A 17,780-nucleotide genomic window follows, 5' to 3' on the forward strand; every position below is an offset into this window, starting at 1 on the left:
GTAAGAACTTGTGCATCCTATGGAACCAAGACTGCGGTGCTTGTTTTAGCCCATAAAGAGCTTTTAGCAAGTGGAATACCTTATCCCTCGGGTTCGCAGAAGGAAATTCTGGTGGCTACTCGACATAGACTTCCTCCTCTAGATAACCATTTAGGAAGGCACTCTTGACATCCATTTGATGTATCGGCCAACCGTGGTGAGCGGCCAGCACGAGTAATAACTGAAAAGATGTTAACCGTGCAGTAGTTGCAAAGGTCTCTTCATAATCAATATCATGTTTCTGTTGAAACCCTTGCATGACAAGGCGAGCCTTATGCTTGTCTAAAGTTCCATTAGCCTTTAGCTTGGTCCTAAAATTCCACTTTGTCTTGATGACTTTCTTGTGGCTCGGATGATCCATGAATGTCCGAGTCTCATTTCGGTCAATACTCTCTAGCTCATTTTCCATGGTATCTTGCCATTGAGGGTGTTGAAAAGCCTCCTGCCATATATCCAACTCAGAATGTGCTATGTAATCAGCTGTAAACAGCGACGCAAATGATGCCTGAGGTGCAAGCCGGGCAGATCTTCTAGGTCCCTCCAGAGTGGAATCCGGTGGTAAGATCCCCAAATCCCGTATGGTTTGCTGGTACCAACGAGGTAACAGGTCTCACAGAGGGGAGTTGAAGAATTCGTAGGTAGGTTAGGAGCAGGTAGTAGACCAGGCTCAATAGGCACGATCTCCAATGATGTGGAAGGAGGAATCGGATCAGAATCCGGTGCAGAAAACTACATAATATTCCTCTCGTTAAAGATGATGTCCCTGCTAACGATCACCTTGTTTATTTGAGGATCGAACAAATGGTAGTCTTTTGCTTCAGAGGAATATCTGACAAAGATAAAGAGATCAGCTCAGGGAGAGCTTTCCTTTTTTATCATTAGGCATGTGTGTGCATGCACGACACCTGAAGACTCTGAAGTGGGATATGACAAGCTGAGAGCCAAAGAATGCCTTGTACGGGGTCTTCTAAGGAAGAGTCGTAGTCGGGTACCGGTTGAGGATGTAGGCACTCAGGAAGCTTTGCTGCGAATATTATACAGCGTGCCATTTCCATGATTGTCAGGTTTCGACGCTCTATGACTCCATTTTGAGAGAGAGAGTTGGTAAAGGTGAGCTGGTGAGAGATGTCATGTTGCGGTAGAAATTCGGAAAACTCGTGGGAGATGAACTTACCACCACTATCACTCCTCATGCAACCATCATGATGACCCATTTGGTTATGAACCAGCAGCACCCAAGGAGAGCAATATGTGAAAGCATTGGACTTATGCTTGAGGAAGTACATCCACATGTATCTCGAATGATCATCCACTATCAAAAGAAGTACAACACGCTGTTTAAGGCAACAGTGGATGTGAGCCCACAAAGATCAATGTGAATCAATCTAAGAGGTGTCTCAGCTCTATGTGTAGACTGCTGAGGAAATGGGATATGATGTTGCTTCCCGAGCTGATATGCTTTATAGACATCTCGAGCTAGCTTCAAGCGAGGAAGGCCCTCAACCATCTCACGGCGAGAACTCTCATAAAGAGAGTCATAGCCAATATACCCTAGATGGAAATGCCAAAGACGCTCATTGTTCGTAGGCTCCCGAGATGTGACAAATGCTTGGAAGCTATGGAACACGGAACCCTCGGCTGTCGGCTTGATAAGAAAATGGGTCATGTGGTATAGGCCATTAGGCTATGCCTCACCACAAGCAATCACTAAACCAGTTAGAGAGTCAAGGACCTTGATTGTGGTTGCTGTAAAGGAAACTGCTCGCCCCAACTGGCAAAGTTGTTGAACAGATAACAAGTTTACCCCAAGCTGAGGGACATGGTATACATTGTCTAGCGAAGTTAGATCCGAACCCTTGTCAGTGGCAAAATTGACGCAACCTTGAGCTTGGATCTTGACCGAGGAGTTGTTTCCTATGCGGACTTGCCTAGTTGCAGGGACTATACTCCGGATCTCTTTCTCCAACAGGGGGGCCCATCCTTGAGGAAGGTCTTGATGGTCTTAAGATAACATAAAAATTTATGTGTAACATTTGAAGAGAGAAATTCATGCATATCTTCATTGAGTAGCTTCTCCTGAGGGGCAATCCTTCGACTGAGCTTCTCAATCTTCTTTTGTTTATAGTCCATGATCACACGATATTCTTCAGTGGAAAGTTTATATAGCCTTTCTTCCGTGTTGTTGGAAGTGTCTTCCACCATGTAGGAACTTTGTGGAGCAAGCTGTTTTACCCACTCTCGCTCGATTCTCGGCATAGGTTGTTCTGGAGACTGAATTGGTGTTGATGTGTTCGAAGTCATTTGAACCTACTGTTGTTCTTGCTTCTTGCGGAGAGCTTTCAAATCAAAGGCCTAGGTTTCTCAAAGAGTACCAGGCTCTGATACCATATAAAGAAATACTTTGACACAGAAACACAAATAACAATCGTACAACAAAGCACAGACTAATAAAAAAAACACAGTTAGGATTAGGGTAACTCAGAGACAATGAACATAGAAAATAACTGAAGTGATATATTTGCTGAATATACAATGCTCATGCAGCAAACACACTATGCAGTGAATGAATATTGAACCTCGAACTCCTGTCTCTCAAGGATTAGGGTAGGGGTAATGAGCTGGAGAGAGTGTCGTACTCTGAACGGATCCCGAATCGTAGCAAGGCAGCCTTCGGATGTCGAATACCAGCAAATGCATCAGTGAGAAGTTGGATCTGATGCAGACATCAGTGAGGAGAGAGAAAGACTAAAGACGCAGGCTGTTCACAGAGAGAGTAAAAACACAGGCAATATAGCCTGTAGGTGAGAGAAAGACTAAAAATGCATGCATTAGGAGAGAGAAAGACTAAAAACGCAGGTAGGACAGCCTGTAGGAAAGACTAAAAACGTGTTTCTTTTAAATAAACTAGGTTTCTTCATTAATTAATTGATCAGCTCATGACTCCAACCTATACTTCCAGGTTGAGGGTGAAAGGTGTGTTTTGCTCATCTTGTGTGTGGATGATCTTATCATTACAAGGAGCCATACTAAAGAGGTTGATCGTACTTCCGAGATTTTGTGATGGGAGTTTGACATGACGGATCTAGGGATCCTTTGCTTATTCCTTGGCTTGGAGATTTATCACATGATATATGACATCTTTGTTTCACAGCACATGTACATTTCCAAGCTTCTCTCGGAGTTTGGTATGGCCGATTGTCGGCCTATTTCATGGCCCATAGACCCATATTCCAAGTTTTTGGTACAAACCAAGGGCAAATTGGTTTGAAGGTTTACTGGTTAGTTTTGACAACAAGAGGCACTTGAATTAGTAGAGGAGATTAGAGAATCTCAGTTGTACTTGATCCATTGATAATGAAAGTTAAAGAAATACCGGATGGGGTGCTAGTTTTGGGGCTACCAGGCTGTCCATTGTCCAAGATTAAAAGTAGTAAAGTATGCATTTTAGTTTATGTGAACTTTATGCTTGTTATTATTGTTTATTAATCAGGTCATTACTACCCTATCTGAGAAGGAAGGTTGGTTTCAAGGTTCCATTGTCAAGATACCATCAAATCCTTTGAATTGGTTTGAAGGCTTGCTAGCCAGTTTTGACAACAAGAGGCACTTGGATTATTAGAGAAAATGAAAGAATCTCAGTTTTGCTTATCCATTTGCAATACAAGCTAAAGAAATATTGCAAGGGGTACTAGTTTTGGGGCCAATAGGTTGTCCATTGTTCAAGATTAAAGTGGTAAAGTGTGCATTTCGGTTTTTGTGATTTATTTACATGCTCGAATTAGTGCTTAATCAGGTTATTTACCACCCTATCCAAGGGGGAAGGTGTCGAGAAACGACTTTCTTAATTTAAGTGTCAAGAAACGACTTTTTTAATTTATTTACTTTAGTTAGGGTTTCACACTAACAACCCTAAAAAGCGTTGGCATCCTCATTTTAGACACTTTATTAGTGGATCCCACACAGTGGTGTGCCACCCTAGACTGGCCGGGGCCTATATATAGGCCACCTCTTTCCTCATGTATAGACCACCTAGGTATTTGCGTTTGCAGCTTGGTCTACTTTTTGGCATTAGAGGATTGTGCTTTGCTCCCTCCACAGTTGGTGATCATCTTCTTCATCCCTGATGGCATCAAAGGACTGTTCCATTCCCTTCATGGCTATCCTTCACCTTCCAGTGATTACTTCGATAGCCCACTACCCAAAGGACTGTGTTTCGCTCCCTTCACTGTGGCAGATTTAGATAGTATATTGCAATCATCTTCTAACTTTGGCTCCCCTATATTAGCTTTTCTTCACATAGCATGATTCAATGCTTTGTTATCTTCTTCTTTTGTGTTTTCTAAGCTCCTCTTCTCTCTCTCTCTCTCTTTGTGTTTGCCGTACACATTGTGTTTCTCCCTAAAACCCTATTGTCTCTTTGGTTTGTCGCATATTTCAACATGGTATCAGAGTGTAGGAGCTTAGAGAGCTAAATATCCTATTCATTGGAGAAGGAGAATAGGTGAAAGACAGCTCATTGTACTTTCTCTCTTTTAAAAAATAAAGAAATACCGCAAGGGGCGCTTGACTTAGGGGCCAACAGGGTGTCTATGTCACAACAGGAGCATTCTAGCTTCCTGTATGTCTTCTTGATTCTGTGTCTTTAAGTTCAGGTAAAGTGGGCGACTGTGAATTGGGTGAAAGCATTTACTTATTTTGGTTGTACACTACCACCCTTTCCAGTGAACAGGCCGGTTACAGAACCTCTCCTTCCTCCACCCTAAACTACTTAGGTTTGAGAGGCCACATTTGGGAGTTCTTTGACATCTTTGGTATCCTAGATACCTTCTTCGGCTCGATTGGTGGCACTTTCCTCGTCATCCAATGATTCAGAGTGTGTGATTAATGAGTTTTTAGATTCCCTATCTCTCGTAGAGAGGGACGTTTTTTTCTTTGCCCTTCATGAGGGCTTTGGCTTCATCGGGCGCTTCAACATCTCTAGCCTTCAAGAGGGTACATGCTCATCATGAAGTTCTTCACCCACCATTTACTTGTTGAGGATGGGTGTCTTGAAGCAATTATTTCTACTATTGATACCTAGGACCCTCACGTACCACTTGGATTGGGGCCTTGGAGGTTTAGCTGTGACTTGGTGACGAGGCCTTCGAATTCATTCCAATGTGGAGTTTTGGAGCTAGTGGCTTCTCTCTTGAGATGGAGTCAGGTTTTACAGTTTATCCTGTCTATTGGTCTTTACTATAGGTTACCTTTTAGGTGGAAATCTTGGATCTTAGGGATCATCTACATCTTCTTGCCTTTCTTCACTCATATTTCTTCATCCCTTTTTGGGCCTAAGAGAGATGTTAAGAAATCATTTCTTCAGTTTATTCACTTCAATTAGGGTTTCATATGGATAGCTGCAGGGACCGATTAAGCACGAAGATCAAGGCACACTGTCGTATGCACAGTGAGAGACAGAGAGTGCGAAAGAGTAGAGTAGAGAGTGAGGACGTTTTTTGGTACAATGACGAGTGTACCACTTTAGGTTTTTAGATAGATATATATATGAAAGTACAATGTGCTAAGGGTGTGTTCACACCTGTGCACATATAAAAGGCACGATGGCCCTTTATTTCCAACAACCTCCCACCTAAAGGCAATGTGCCTTAAGAGGAGAAAAGAATCAGCTAAGTCTAGGTATGTACAAAGCTGAAATAAATATATCTATCCAACTCCCATCATCTGTCGGCACTGAGCAAACCGCTCTGCTAGAAGATCCTTCGTGAGAAGATCTGCAAGGTTATCATCTGTATGCACTTTGACAAGCTCAATGCTCTTGCTGTCAAGTACATCTCTAATGAAATGGTATTTCACTTGTATGTGCTTTGTCTTTGCATGAAAGATAGGATTCCGTGCTAGCATGATAGCACTCTGACTATCACAATGGAGAACAGGTAACTCTGAGATGCCAAGCTCTCCCATCAGAGGTAAAAGCCATAAAGACTCCTTGCATGCCTCAGTGGCAGCCACATACTCTGCCTCTTTAGTAGACAATGCAACACACTTTTGTAGCTTGGAGATCCAAGAGATTGCTCCTCTTGTGAAAGTAAACACATATCGAGAAGTGGATTTCCTGCAATCCGCATGACGAGCACATCCGTAAAGCCAACAACAGATGCCTTCTGCTTTCTAAAGCAGATGCACAACTCCTTTGTGCCTTTGAGGTATCTCATAATAGCTTTCATTGCATCCCAATGCTTCTTGCCAGGGGTTGACATGTATTTGCTAACCACTCCCACTGCAAAGGCAATGTCAGGACATGTAGCAACCATAGCATACATCAAACTGCCAACAGCTAAAGCATATGGTATTTTGGCCATTTCAGCCTTCTCATCATATATAGGGTTGTCCTCTGCACTGAGTTTTATATATGGAGGCAATGGAACCCCAATTGTTTTCCTCCCCTCCATATTGAAACGCTGCAAAACTCTGGAGATATACTCCTACTGAGATAGATAGAGTAAGCCTTTAGATCTATCTTTGAGTATTCGCATGCCAAGAATGTGATTTGCATCACCAAGATCCTTCATATCAAAGCTGCCATGAAGACTTTTCTTCAATGAATCCAAGGCATGAGTATTCTTGCCAGCAATCAGCATGTCATCAACATACAAAACCAAGATAATCAGGCTGTCATCTACTGCCTTCTTGGTGTACAAGCAGTGATCCACTTGACTTCTATGAAAGCCTTGGGACCGCATGAATGTATCAAACTTATGATACCATTCTCTTGGTGCTTGTTTCAGCCCATACAAACTCCTTTTGAGTTTACATATCATTTTTTCTTTCCCTTGTTCAAAAAACCCTTCAGACTGCTGCATATATATGTCTTCATGCAGATCACCATGTAAAAACGCAGTCTTTACATCCATTTGTATGAGCTCCATATCTTCAACTGCAACCAAGCCCAAAATGGTTCTCAATGTAGTCATCTTGACTACAGGAGAGAACATTGCATCAAAGTCAATTCCATGCTCTTGCTTGTACCCCTTTGCAACCAATTTTACTTTGTACAGTGCCATTTTTTTCAAGAGATTCCATCTCTGATAGCATGGCTTTATACCATTTTTTGCTGTACTGTCTGTCCATTGCTTTCTTGAAGCAAGATGGTTCACCACAGTTTGTCAACATGACATAATCAGCCACATTAATTGTACAGGAACAAATCTGTCAGGTTGTCTAGCAGCTTTAGACGATCTCCTAACCCAATGGTCATTGTTTGTTGGCTGTTCCTGCAAATTTTCATTTTCAGCATGCTGTCCTGGCATTTCAGTCTGCAAATCAGCATTAACAGCTTGCTGTCTTGGCTGTTCCTGCACATGTAATGGCTCATTTTCATGGGCAATAGCTGGCTGATCATTTCTAGCATCATTTCCTATAATTATAGGTTCATTTACAGCAGGTATTTTGCTGCTGTACAGCGGGCACATTTTGCTGTCCAAAAGGTATTTCTTCCCGGAATACAACCCTATGGACCTCCTCAGTCTTTTCGGGCTGTTTGTGCATGCAATCTTCTCGGAAGATAACGTCATTGGTGCGTATTACTTTCCTTTTCTTGGGATCCCATAATTTATACCCCATTTCACCCTTGTCACCATATCCTAGGAAAATGCATTTACAGGACTTTGGCTCAAGTTTGCTGCGTTTTTCTTTAAGAATGTGCACTAAAGCCTCGCAGCCAAACACTTTCAAATGAGCATATAAAGGTGGCTTGCCCGACCATGATTCTTGGGGAACTCCCCCCCTCCCAAAGACCTGTTTGGTGACCGATTAATCAAGTGGACGGCTGTCATAACAGCCTCTGCCCAAAAACCATGGGGTAATGTGGCATGAGATAGCATTGTATAGACCTTATCTTGTATGGTCCGATTCATACGCTCTGCAACTTCATTTTGGGGTGGATTATGAGAGGCAGTGAGGTCCCTCTTTATCCCTTTGCTGTCACAAAATGCCTGAAAGGCCTCGGACACATATTCCCCACCATTGTCAAAGCGAAGACACTTAAGTGTCTTATTTGTCTGATTTTCAGCCAATGCCAAGAATTTTTTAAATTTGTCAAGCACTTCATCCTTGCTATGAGTAGGGTAAACCCATACCTACCGTGTAGTATCATTAACAAAGGTGACAAAATATTTATTTTCCCCTAAAGATAATCTTGGCATTTGATATACATCCGAATGTACTAACTCTAGAGGAGAAGATTTCAAAGAAAGAGACTTTTTGTGAGACGTCTGTGCATGTTTGTCATAAATGCAATGATCACAATGCTCAAAATCAGCATAACGAAGACAAGGCAAGTAACCCAAACGAGAAAGCACTTTCATTCTTCTTTGACTCATGTGTCCCAACCAGCCATGCCACAAAGAATTCCTTGGCTGCTCGGTCACGGCAACAACATGGTCACGCACACTAGATACATGAAGTGGATACAAGGTATCACTCTTGCAACCTCTGGCAATAACCCTAGATCCCTTACAGATCTTCCATTTTCCATCACCAAAGGTGATATGAAAACTATCATCATCTAGCTTCCTTGTGCTAATCAAGCTCTTCTTGAGCTGAGGTACATGCCATACATGCTGAAGTATAAAGACAAAGCCATACTGAAACTGTAACTACACATTGCCAATACCTGCAATCTCACATGCATAGTTGTCCCCAAGATGGACAACACCATGTCGACCCCCTGTATAGGTGGAGAACCACTCACGATGAGGGGTGACATGAAAGGAAGCACTTGAATCGAGAATCCAGGTATGCATATCATCATCTGTATCTGCAAGTAAAGCATGTGCACCAAAGTGTGAAGAGACAAAGAATACGTCACTTCCACTATCACTGTCACGAGTGACTACATTCACCTCTTCAATTTTTACATTGCTCTTCCATTTGTAGTAGTCACATTTAAAGTGACCCTTCATGCCACAATGATGGCATTCAACATCTTTGCCAGGTGATTTACTGCGTCCCTTGCCATCATATTTGCCCTTTTGCTGTGATCTGCCCCTAGTATGCAAAGTACTGGAAGACTTACTGGATGCATTGTTCTGCCGATTCATCTCTTCCATAAGTAGAGCACTCTCTACATCAGCATACAAAAGGATCACATTAGAATTGCTCATAGCAGTCTTGAATGTATTCCAACTCTTTGGTAGAGTGTAAAGCAAAAAAGTAGCCTTAAATTCCTCATCAATGAACTTCAAGGCAACTAGCTGGCTGAAAATGGAGTTAAACTCACTTAAGTGAGTAGATATTACTGTACCTTCTTTTATACGCAAATCCATAAGCTTTTTCAGCCAATACACTTTGCTTTTTGCAACACTCTTCTGTGCATACAGTTCTTCCAGTCTAGTCCATATAGCATATGCAAAATCTAAACCTTCAATATTGAAGAGCAAGGCATAAAAAATCGATAGCTCTATGGTTGAGTATGCAAGCTCATTCAACTCATCCCAATCGTCTTGATCCATGTCTGCAGGCTTTGCCCCTTTTGTTTTGATTGGCTTTGCTTGCTTCTTTTTTAACAGGATATTGTAGCACTATTGTTGCCACACTGCAAAATTATGTGCACCTTCAAGCTTCTTTATGTGCATCAAATTACTGCTGTCATTGCTGCCAGCCATGATTTTCAACCCAAATGTAACAAAAAAACCAGGAAATGCAGGCCCAAACTGTCACCCAAGTGACCAAGGTACAAACAAGTACCAATTAGGAATAAATGACCACGCAGAAGTACAGATTTCAGATTTGTAATTAAGTTTTCAAAAGCACCAAACCAAGTATAGCATTATCCAACTGATTACAGCTGTTCCAAGGGGATGTACATCACATTACATGAGAAATCCGAAAATTTCAGCTGCAATTTCTGTTGTGTATGCACCCACGGGCATAAAATTTGACACGAACGGTGAAAAGCCCCAAAATTTTGTGCTCAAAGCATCAAACACACATCTGCATTTCCTGTGTTATGCATATGACTGTCCAATTTTGTGAAAATAAAGCAATTTCAGCAAAACCCCCAAATTTTACCAAGTGTTGATGTCCAAATTGCATGGAATTCAACCTGCATGTACATAAAATGACAAAATGTTGCACAAATTTTACCCAAATTGCAAAAGCCCCAAATTGCATGCGGTCCAATGTGCATCAATGTCGAAAAATTGGGTTAATTTCAGCCCAATTTTTGCATGCACATGAAAAGCCTCAAATCTCGAGGACAGAATGTCACAAATTCCTGCAATTTCCAAAACAGATTTGCTTGTCCTGTATCAAATTTCCCGAATCTGGGAAAAGGCCCAAATTTTTGGGCCTTAAATCTACACAGATTTGCACACTGTGCACGCGCTGTGAACACCTTTGTTAGAGGGGGGAATTTCAAAGGGTTTTGAAGAGAAAAAAAATCTGATGACGGGTCCGTTGACCTGTCAGTCGTACGCCATTTACGCTGGTCGCCCTACTGGACACGGCGCCTGTCGTAGGTCAATCACGGAGCCCCCGTTGTGCAGCCCCCAGTTGTTCTGCAGCTTGCCATACGCCTGCTGCTGCCCGCTACCCTGTCCCGTCAGTTGCAGTCGCCGTGGTCCACGTTGGACCCTGACCAGTCGCAGCCCGTCACGCTTGTCACGCAGCTCGACTGCGCCCCCGACAAGCTGCAGTCCGTCACCTGCTACTGCTTGTTCTGTCCGATTGTTGCCTGCCAGCGATTCCTGCTCGCACTGCCTCTTGTCGGCTTTGATACCAATTTGTAGGAATCGATTAGGCTCAGAGATCGAGGCAGATTGTCGTATTCGCAGTGAGAGACAGAGAGAAAGTGAGAGCAAGCAGTGTAGAGTGTGAGTACGTTTTTGGTATAATGACGAGTGTACCACTTTAGGTCTTAGATAGATATATATATGAAAGTACAATGTGCTAAGGGTGTGTTCACGCCCGTGCACATATAAAAGGCACGATGGCCCTTTATTCCCAACATTGTAGACTCCCTTCAAGTGTTGTCGCTTGATTTAGACATGACATTGGAGTTATCTTTTGAGCTTTGGCTACATTGTATCAACTTTTCTTCACATAGCATGATTCAGTGTTTCATCATCTTTTCTTTTGTGTTTTTTCAGTTTCTCTTTTTTGTTGACACAATGTGTTTCTCTGTGGAAAATGTACTCTCTCTATGGTTTGTTGCATATTCTGATAGAAGATTGGTTTCAAGGTTCCATCGTTGGGATACCATCAAATCCCTTGAATTGGTGGGTGCAAGACACTTAATTGAAGGTTAGAAGTTTTGTTGCAGTGCTGAAATTGTATTCAGCTGGGCATTTTAGCAAGAATGTCTTTAGATATTGAGATGGGATCAAGTAGTGATGATGCCTCTTGGTCTGAAAATTCACATGATGAAGGGAAAAATGCAATGCCTAATCTTGGACAAGGCACACAACATGGACAGCAAGCTGATACTAATGGTTTAGACCAAAATGTGGGTCCTTCTAGGCCTTTAGAAGCTAATGGCTTACAAGAGGGAGTGAAATTTGATGACCAGCTTAAAGATCAGCTGAGGATAGCAGCTGAAATGCTTGTGCAATTGGCAAAAAATCCTTGGTTTATGCACTTTTTGAAATCCTTAAAGGAGGGCAGCAAAGGTAAGAAGAGGAAATAATCTTCGAAGAGCTTTGGGACAGCAAGATGCATCGAAAGAAGAGTGTCACAGGGACGTGAAATTTTAAGATTCATTAATCTTGCTGATAACCTTTGATTAAGTTATTAATCAAATGTGCAAGGTTGTTTAGCACATCACATGTGATGCACATGGCAGCTATTTCATGGTAATAGGCCAAGGACCCTGAGGATGCAGTGGGTGTCAAAGGCAAAAGTTGTGATAAGTTATGTTAGTTGGCTTTGGGTGTCAATTGGTGTTAGTTTTGACTCTAGCACAGTTGTTTAGCCAATACTTGTCAGTGGGGATACTAGGGACTAGTATTAATTAATTGACTGATTAATGCCAATCTAAGGGTTAATAGAGGTCGGGGACCACTCTAGGTTGCAAATGGCCTAGCCAATTTAATTATGGATGGAGACATTTACTTTTGGGCAAGATTAGAAGGACTGATATTAATTTTCAAGATGATTTAATTTTGAAAATTAATTAAATGGTTAGATAATGTTGAAAAATGGGTTTAGAAGGCTGCCACTTGGCAAAAATGCCCATGCAAATTGAGAAAACGTTTTTAGGGGATTGGTTCTCAGCCATTCAATTAGTTTACAGCTTGGGGGAGAGAGAGAGAGGAAGTTATTGGTTCATTTTCTGATTAGACATTTCTCAAGTTTTGCTCTGAAGGTGGAAACATTAGGAAATGATTGAGAAGTAACATCAAAAGGCCCAAGTCTGAAACATGTAGAACTTTCGAAATGAAGATCGATGAACATGCTAGCAATAACAACAAAGTGCCAACACCACTAATAGGCACCAAACAAATGTCATCAACACTGACAAGACTCTCAGGTGGATGAAGATCATGTAGCAAATCTCCTCGTGGAGTCCTATAAAGGCATTATGGCCAATAAGCCAAGGCCTCTCGGAAGACGAGGCATCCACTGAAGAAGGCTCCTCTAACGTATGGATATGAAGAAATATAGATGCATGGTAACAACTTGTGTAGATGTTGAGGAAGGTTTAGATGATTTAGCTCCATCCTTTGCTCTTGGATGAAGGTGAGGGTACTTCTCCAACATTTCTCCTTGGGATGTATCCCCTTTTCACAGTGTGGGCATCTAGGCTGCTTTGAATTTTTGTAAAGACTTGAAGCTTGAGGAACTCTCTTGTTTCTCCTTCTTGTGCTTGGCCTTTGATTTTTCCTTCTTCTTTCCCCTCTTGTACTTGCTATGAAAGCCTTCGTGGAGCTAGATCCATTGAGAAGTGCTTGTCGAGGCCTCGGTGTAAGAAGGCTGGTGTAGAAGACATTGTACTTTGGAGATGGCAATTGAGTTAAGAGAATCATCACCATATCCTCTAAAGGTATCATATTGTCAAGGCCCAAGGGATGCAAGCTCATCCCTCATATCCTCCAACTTGTTGATGTGATTCTTCATGGAAGGACAATCATCAATATTGAGCATTGAAGTTTCTTCTTCAAGGTGATCTAGTGGGCAAATGTCTTCTGATGATACAAAAAAGCAAGTTTTGTCCACACTTCTGCTGTTGTCTACAACCTGCATATATAAACTAGGATAGAATCTTGTAAGTTCATGAAGAGGAAGGATTGGGCTCTAGAGTTAAGCCAAATGCACGATCCATTGTCGATCCCACGTTGGGATCCTCCACGGGACGGGGAATAGGGCGGGTAACAAACTCCCAAAGATTGAAGGTGTCAAGAAGGCATTCCACCTTGCAAGAACAAAGCAAATGATTTGATCCATCTAGCCGGCCTTATTTAGTCAAAGAAGGGAGAAGAGGTACGGTGTACCTGCACTGATGATGTCATCATAGGCATCCTAGGGCCAAAAGGATGGGCCTATGGGAGACATGAAGAGAGGGGGGAGGAGATGGCAACTCCAATTTGTGTGACCTAGCAAGAGAGGATTCTTGTTCAGAACAGGGCTGGGACCTCCGATCTTTGTGATAATCACGCTCCTCTTAGAGGGAGTATGAATAGACTTCTCATTTGAGTCATCGAAGCGTTGGAACCAGTGATATTCCATGTCTCTAGACCTGCAAACACACTAAATCTGCTGTGTTTGGTTATAGAAGAGCTCGAATGGAGAGGGATAACCAGCTATTCCAGCAAGATTTCCCCTCTTTCCTCAAGTCAGAGAAGGGATGACTTATGATAGGGCAATTTTCTAGGTAGTATCTATATGCTTCAAATAGGTGTAGTGCCTTCAACAGGTTTTGTTTGAAAAGTTCACAAAATTGAATTTGGGGTGTATACTGACTTGAAAGGACCACAATGCCAGCTCATTAGAACTCGTGAAATGCTGGTATTAGATTTGTGTAATTTTGATTCTGCTGCTTTTGGATTTCAGCTTGGTAAGTGGTTTGTGTGTTTTCTCCATATTGATTTTTGCAGAATGTAGTTTCATATACCTGACAGTAATTTTATTTTTTTGTAAAAGCTGAAAATGCTGGCGTCTCCTTCAGTGAGAACCTTGATTCAGGGCACAAGGATCATTGCCCGTGGAAAGGCAATGCTTGTTCAGAGACTCTAGCACAATTTCCTCCTACACGAGCAGAAATGCTGATTGAGAGCTTCCGGGACCGTTGTGCTGCATTACTTCAGCTTCCTGCACTACCTTCCATTTCCAGTGAAGTTGTTAATTCTCTGATGATGTCCAAAGCTCCCCAACTTGACCACCTCCTTGCGCAGCCAGTTTTTATTTCAATGCTCGAAAGTAAGATGATTAAGAGTAGCATTGAAAGCAAATGTAAATTTTCGAATTCTGCCGAAACCTGTACATATTACCAGGTTTGTGCATTAACCTGGCAACTGTATTCTTCTATTCTAGTTGGTATCCTTCGTTCTTCCAGCTATGTCCTGATTTTCTGTCATGCCTATGCAGGCATTAGCCTTGATAAGCCTTTGTGGATGGGAACTTCGCTTGCTTCCATATTTAGTTGATTCAGACAATGAGTCGAGAAATCTTGGTGGAAATAGTCCGCAAGTGGCTAAAATTGACAAGTTCAAAAAGCGGAGGTACTCTGATCCTGGGTCCTCTGTCTTAATATATCATCCAACAGACGAGATGGTGGAGAAAGGATATAAAACGATTTCCAATCAAGAGCAGCAGAGAATAGATTTAGGTTCAGCTGTCCTGGATTGCAGACTGTGTGGAGCAAGTGTAGGCTTGTGGCCTTTTTCAAGAGTGCTGAGACCACCAGCGTCAGCATCTACTGAGCCTGCAGGTGTCGTGGAGTTTGGATCTGCACCATCTGCTTGTGGGGTTAGTGCTGGGAGTGGAATTGAGAAGGGAGGCAAGGAGCGGCAGGAGAAGGACAAGGTTGACAGCTGTGATGAGGTTGTAGATACAGTAACCAGTGCTCTTTCTAATGCTAGTACCAGAGCAGGTCTGGACTTAAAGCTAACTATTGCTGGTGGTCCTCGTCCAACTGTACTTAAATCTTGTGCTTTGAAATCAATAGTTCCATGTTTGATTTACCCTAAAGATTTGCAATCAACAGATGGGGATGAGGCTCATCAGCTAGGTCAAGCCCAAGGTGTGAAAGCTGAGGATCAAGCTTGTAAAAGTGACAAGAAGCAAGAAACATGTTACATAACTTGTGATGGGGGAGCAGAGGACATACATACAAGAAAACGCAAGAGACATGATCTGGGTATTTCAGATGAGAGAGAATGTTTGCAACTTGGTCCAAAAGCAGCTCATTATCAGTCATCAGTTGATGCAGTTGATACATGTTTTCAAAACCGACAAGAGAACTCAAGTGAAACTGTAGAAATGTCACAGGAGCATTTCCGTGGTACTGTGGCAAGTGAGATGACAGATAAGGATGATGCATCCAAGATTCTTTATGGTACGAAACAGGAAGGTGCCCAGTTGTCTTCAGAGCAGAAAATATATTCAGATCATGCTATTGCTGTTGTAGAAGGTTTTTGTACTGACAGCAGGGGAAAGGGTGTGGAAGCAATCAAGGACAGTGTCTTAATGAAGGAGAAGGCAATGTCTGATGGAGTGAGAGTAGAAGCTGGTAAGGCTCAATCTGAATCATGCAATGGTGTGACACTTGCCTCAGGTAAGATTTCAATAGATATTCACTTGACAAACTAAGGACAGATGTTCATTTGATATTTCTGCAGATGTAATGGGTGAACTGACAAAGCTGTGGGAGGAAGAAACTAAAATTTTTAATCCAGTTCTTCAACATCGACATTTTTGTCCTTGGGCGAGTACAGGCTGGCAATTGACACTGGCTGCACTGGAGGCTTCCGCTGATGTTGGACCTGAAACAGCGTCTTCCATTGATGCTGTATAAATTTCTGTATAGCCCGTCTATTTGCAGCATTTGAGGTCCTGTGTTCCAGTTGTGTACCTCTTATTGTTATTTCTTGATTGTGTAGGTCGACCCCCTTGTTTCTGTCCGAAAATTTTTGGGAAAGGCTCAGAAAAGCCACAGGACACCAAAGAAACAGAAAATATGATGCTTCTCAAAGTTGGAGGTAACTTTGGGTGGTTTTACTATTACTGTTTGTGATTGAGTTCTTCACTTGGAAAATTTCTGGGAAGGCTCAGAAAGATAGAGGATGACAAAGAAACAGAAATATGATTCTCACTACAGTTTCAGGTGAACTTAGAGTGGTTTCTGTTTTGTTGTTTGTGATCCTTCAACCCCTCGTTTCCAACTGGAGAGTTCTAGAAAGGCTCAGAAAGCTAGAGAATGACAAATAAATGGAAATTTGATTCTTGCCAAAGTCTCAGGTGGGCCTTGCACGGTTCTTGTATCAGTTACAGAACGAGTCCATGAACGAATCAGAGTAGCTCTCAGAAGTGATTCTGTTTGGATGCTGGGTACTCAGAACCTGTTTAATCAGAACCATTGACAACCTGTTTACAAAACCTTTCTATTGAAGCATTGCTTTGTTGGTTGGCAAATCTCTGCCAGAACTTCAGTATGGTCGGTCTAGAGGCTATGGAGCTGCACATTGCTGTGGTTCATTTTCTGGAACGTGGGTTCTTGGAGTCTTATGAGCTGAGGACCACAATCCTGTTCCGTCTTGAATTGGTTTCATAATTGCCAACCTTTGATAGTGTTAGGCATTTGGATGTTTGTTGTATATTGTATTATGTGGTGAACATCTGTAAAGTGCAATTCATGCTCGATATGCTAGGTGATGTCTGAGTTTGCTTGGCGTTATGTAAAGCTATTTTAAATCATTACTTTGAACGAACAGAAACATTAGTTGAGAAATTATGCCAAACCTTTCCTGGGAGGACAAATAAAATGGATCACAAGAAAAATAACTGCGGTCTATGATTAAACTGATATTGAACATCAATATAACAGTTTCAGGATATCCCAAAGTGTTACACCAATTATGACAAAGCAACAGCTCTCTCTATAAGGAAAAAATGTACAAGCTGAGTCTCATGCATAGCTGGTAGAAGCATCTCTCGTCTAAAAACAGGTGCATTAAACAATTCTGATCATTCCTGACCTTGTTAAGAATGCAGTGACAAGTTAAGACTTGTGTTATTGACATGGTTTCAAAAGAAAATGAATTGATGTTATTAGCATGTTTGCAACAGTGGCATTAGACTTACCACCATCTTTGAGGTTGCTACGACTATCATTCTATCATGGAACATCAATATAACAGTTTCAGGATATCCTGAAGTGTTACATCAATTATGATAAAGCAACAACCCTCTCTATAAGAAAAAAATGTACAAGCTGAGTCTCATGCATAGCTGGTAGAAGCATCTCTCATCTACAAACAGGTGCATCAAACAATTCTGATAATTCCTGGCCTTGTTAAGAATGCAGTGACAAGTAAGGATTTCCGTTACTGGCATGGTTTCAAAAGAAAATGAATTGATATTATTAGCATGCTTGCAACAGTAGCACTAAGCTTTCCACCATCTTTGAGGTTGCTACGACTATCATTCTACAATAGAAGAGGTGTGCTTAATTTTCAGAATAATTATGCCGAAGTGCCATGCAATGTTTAGGTGGTGGTGTTCTGAAAAGGAATAGCAATGTGGTTTTC

The 17,780-nt window shown here is 41.9% G+C and overlaps 1 protein-coding gene across 3 annotated transcripts in view; it reads left to right on the forward strand.

The window, feature by feature from the left end:
* The window catches only part of LOC148014779 (C3HC zinc finger-like protein), a 36,541-nt gene extending 19,397 nt beyond the window's left edge, over positions 1-17,144 (forward strand). Inside the window, exons 4-8 of one of the 3 annotated variants that reach the window (XM_087665721.1) lie at positions 14,176-14,525; positions 14,620-15,124; positions 15,239-15,763; positions 15,873-16,042; positions 16,134-17,143. In XM_087665721.1, coding sequence (XP_087521847.1) covers positions 14,176-14,525; positions 14,620-15,124; positions 15,239-15,763; positions 15,873-16,042; positions 16,134-16,214 — 1,631 coding nt within the window. In that variant the 3' untranslated portion in view covers positions 16,215-17,143. Of the gene's footprint in view, positions 1-14,175; positions 14,526-14,619; positions 15,764-15,872; positions 16,043-16,133 lie in introns of all 3 variants that reach the window. The other 2 variants (XM_087665720.1, XM_087665718.1) reach the window with 2 other exon arrangements.
* The last annotated feature ends 636 nt before the right edge of the window (positions 17,145-17,780 follow it).

Source organism: Lygodium microphyllum, chromosome 24 (genome assembly GCF_053477565.2).
Source record: "Lygodium microphyllum isolate KBCC chromosome 24, Lygodium_microphyllum_v1.1.10, whole genome shotgun sequence".
In the NCBI taxonomy this organism is placed as follows: Eukaryota; Viridiplantae; Streptophyta; class Polypodiopsida; order Schizaeales; family Lygodiaceae; genus Lygodium; species Lygodium microphyllum.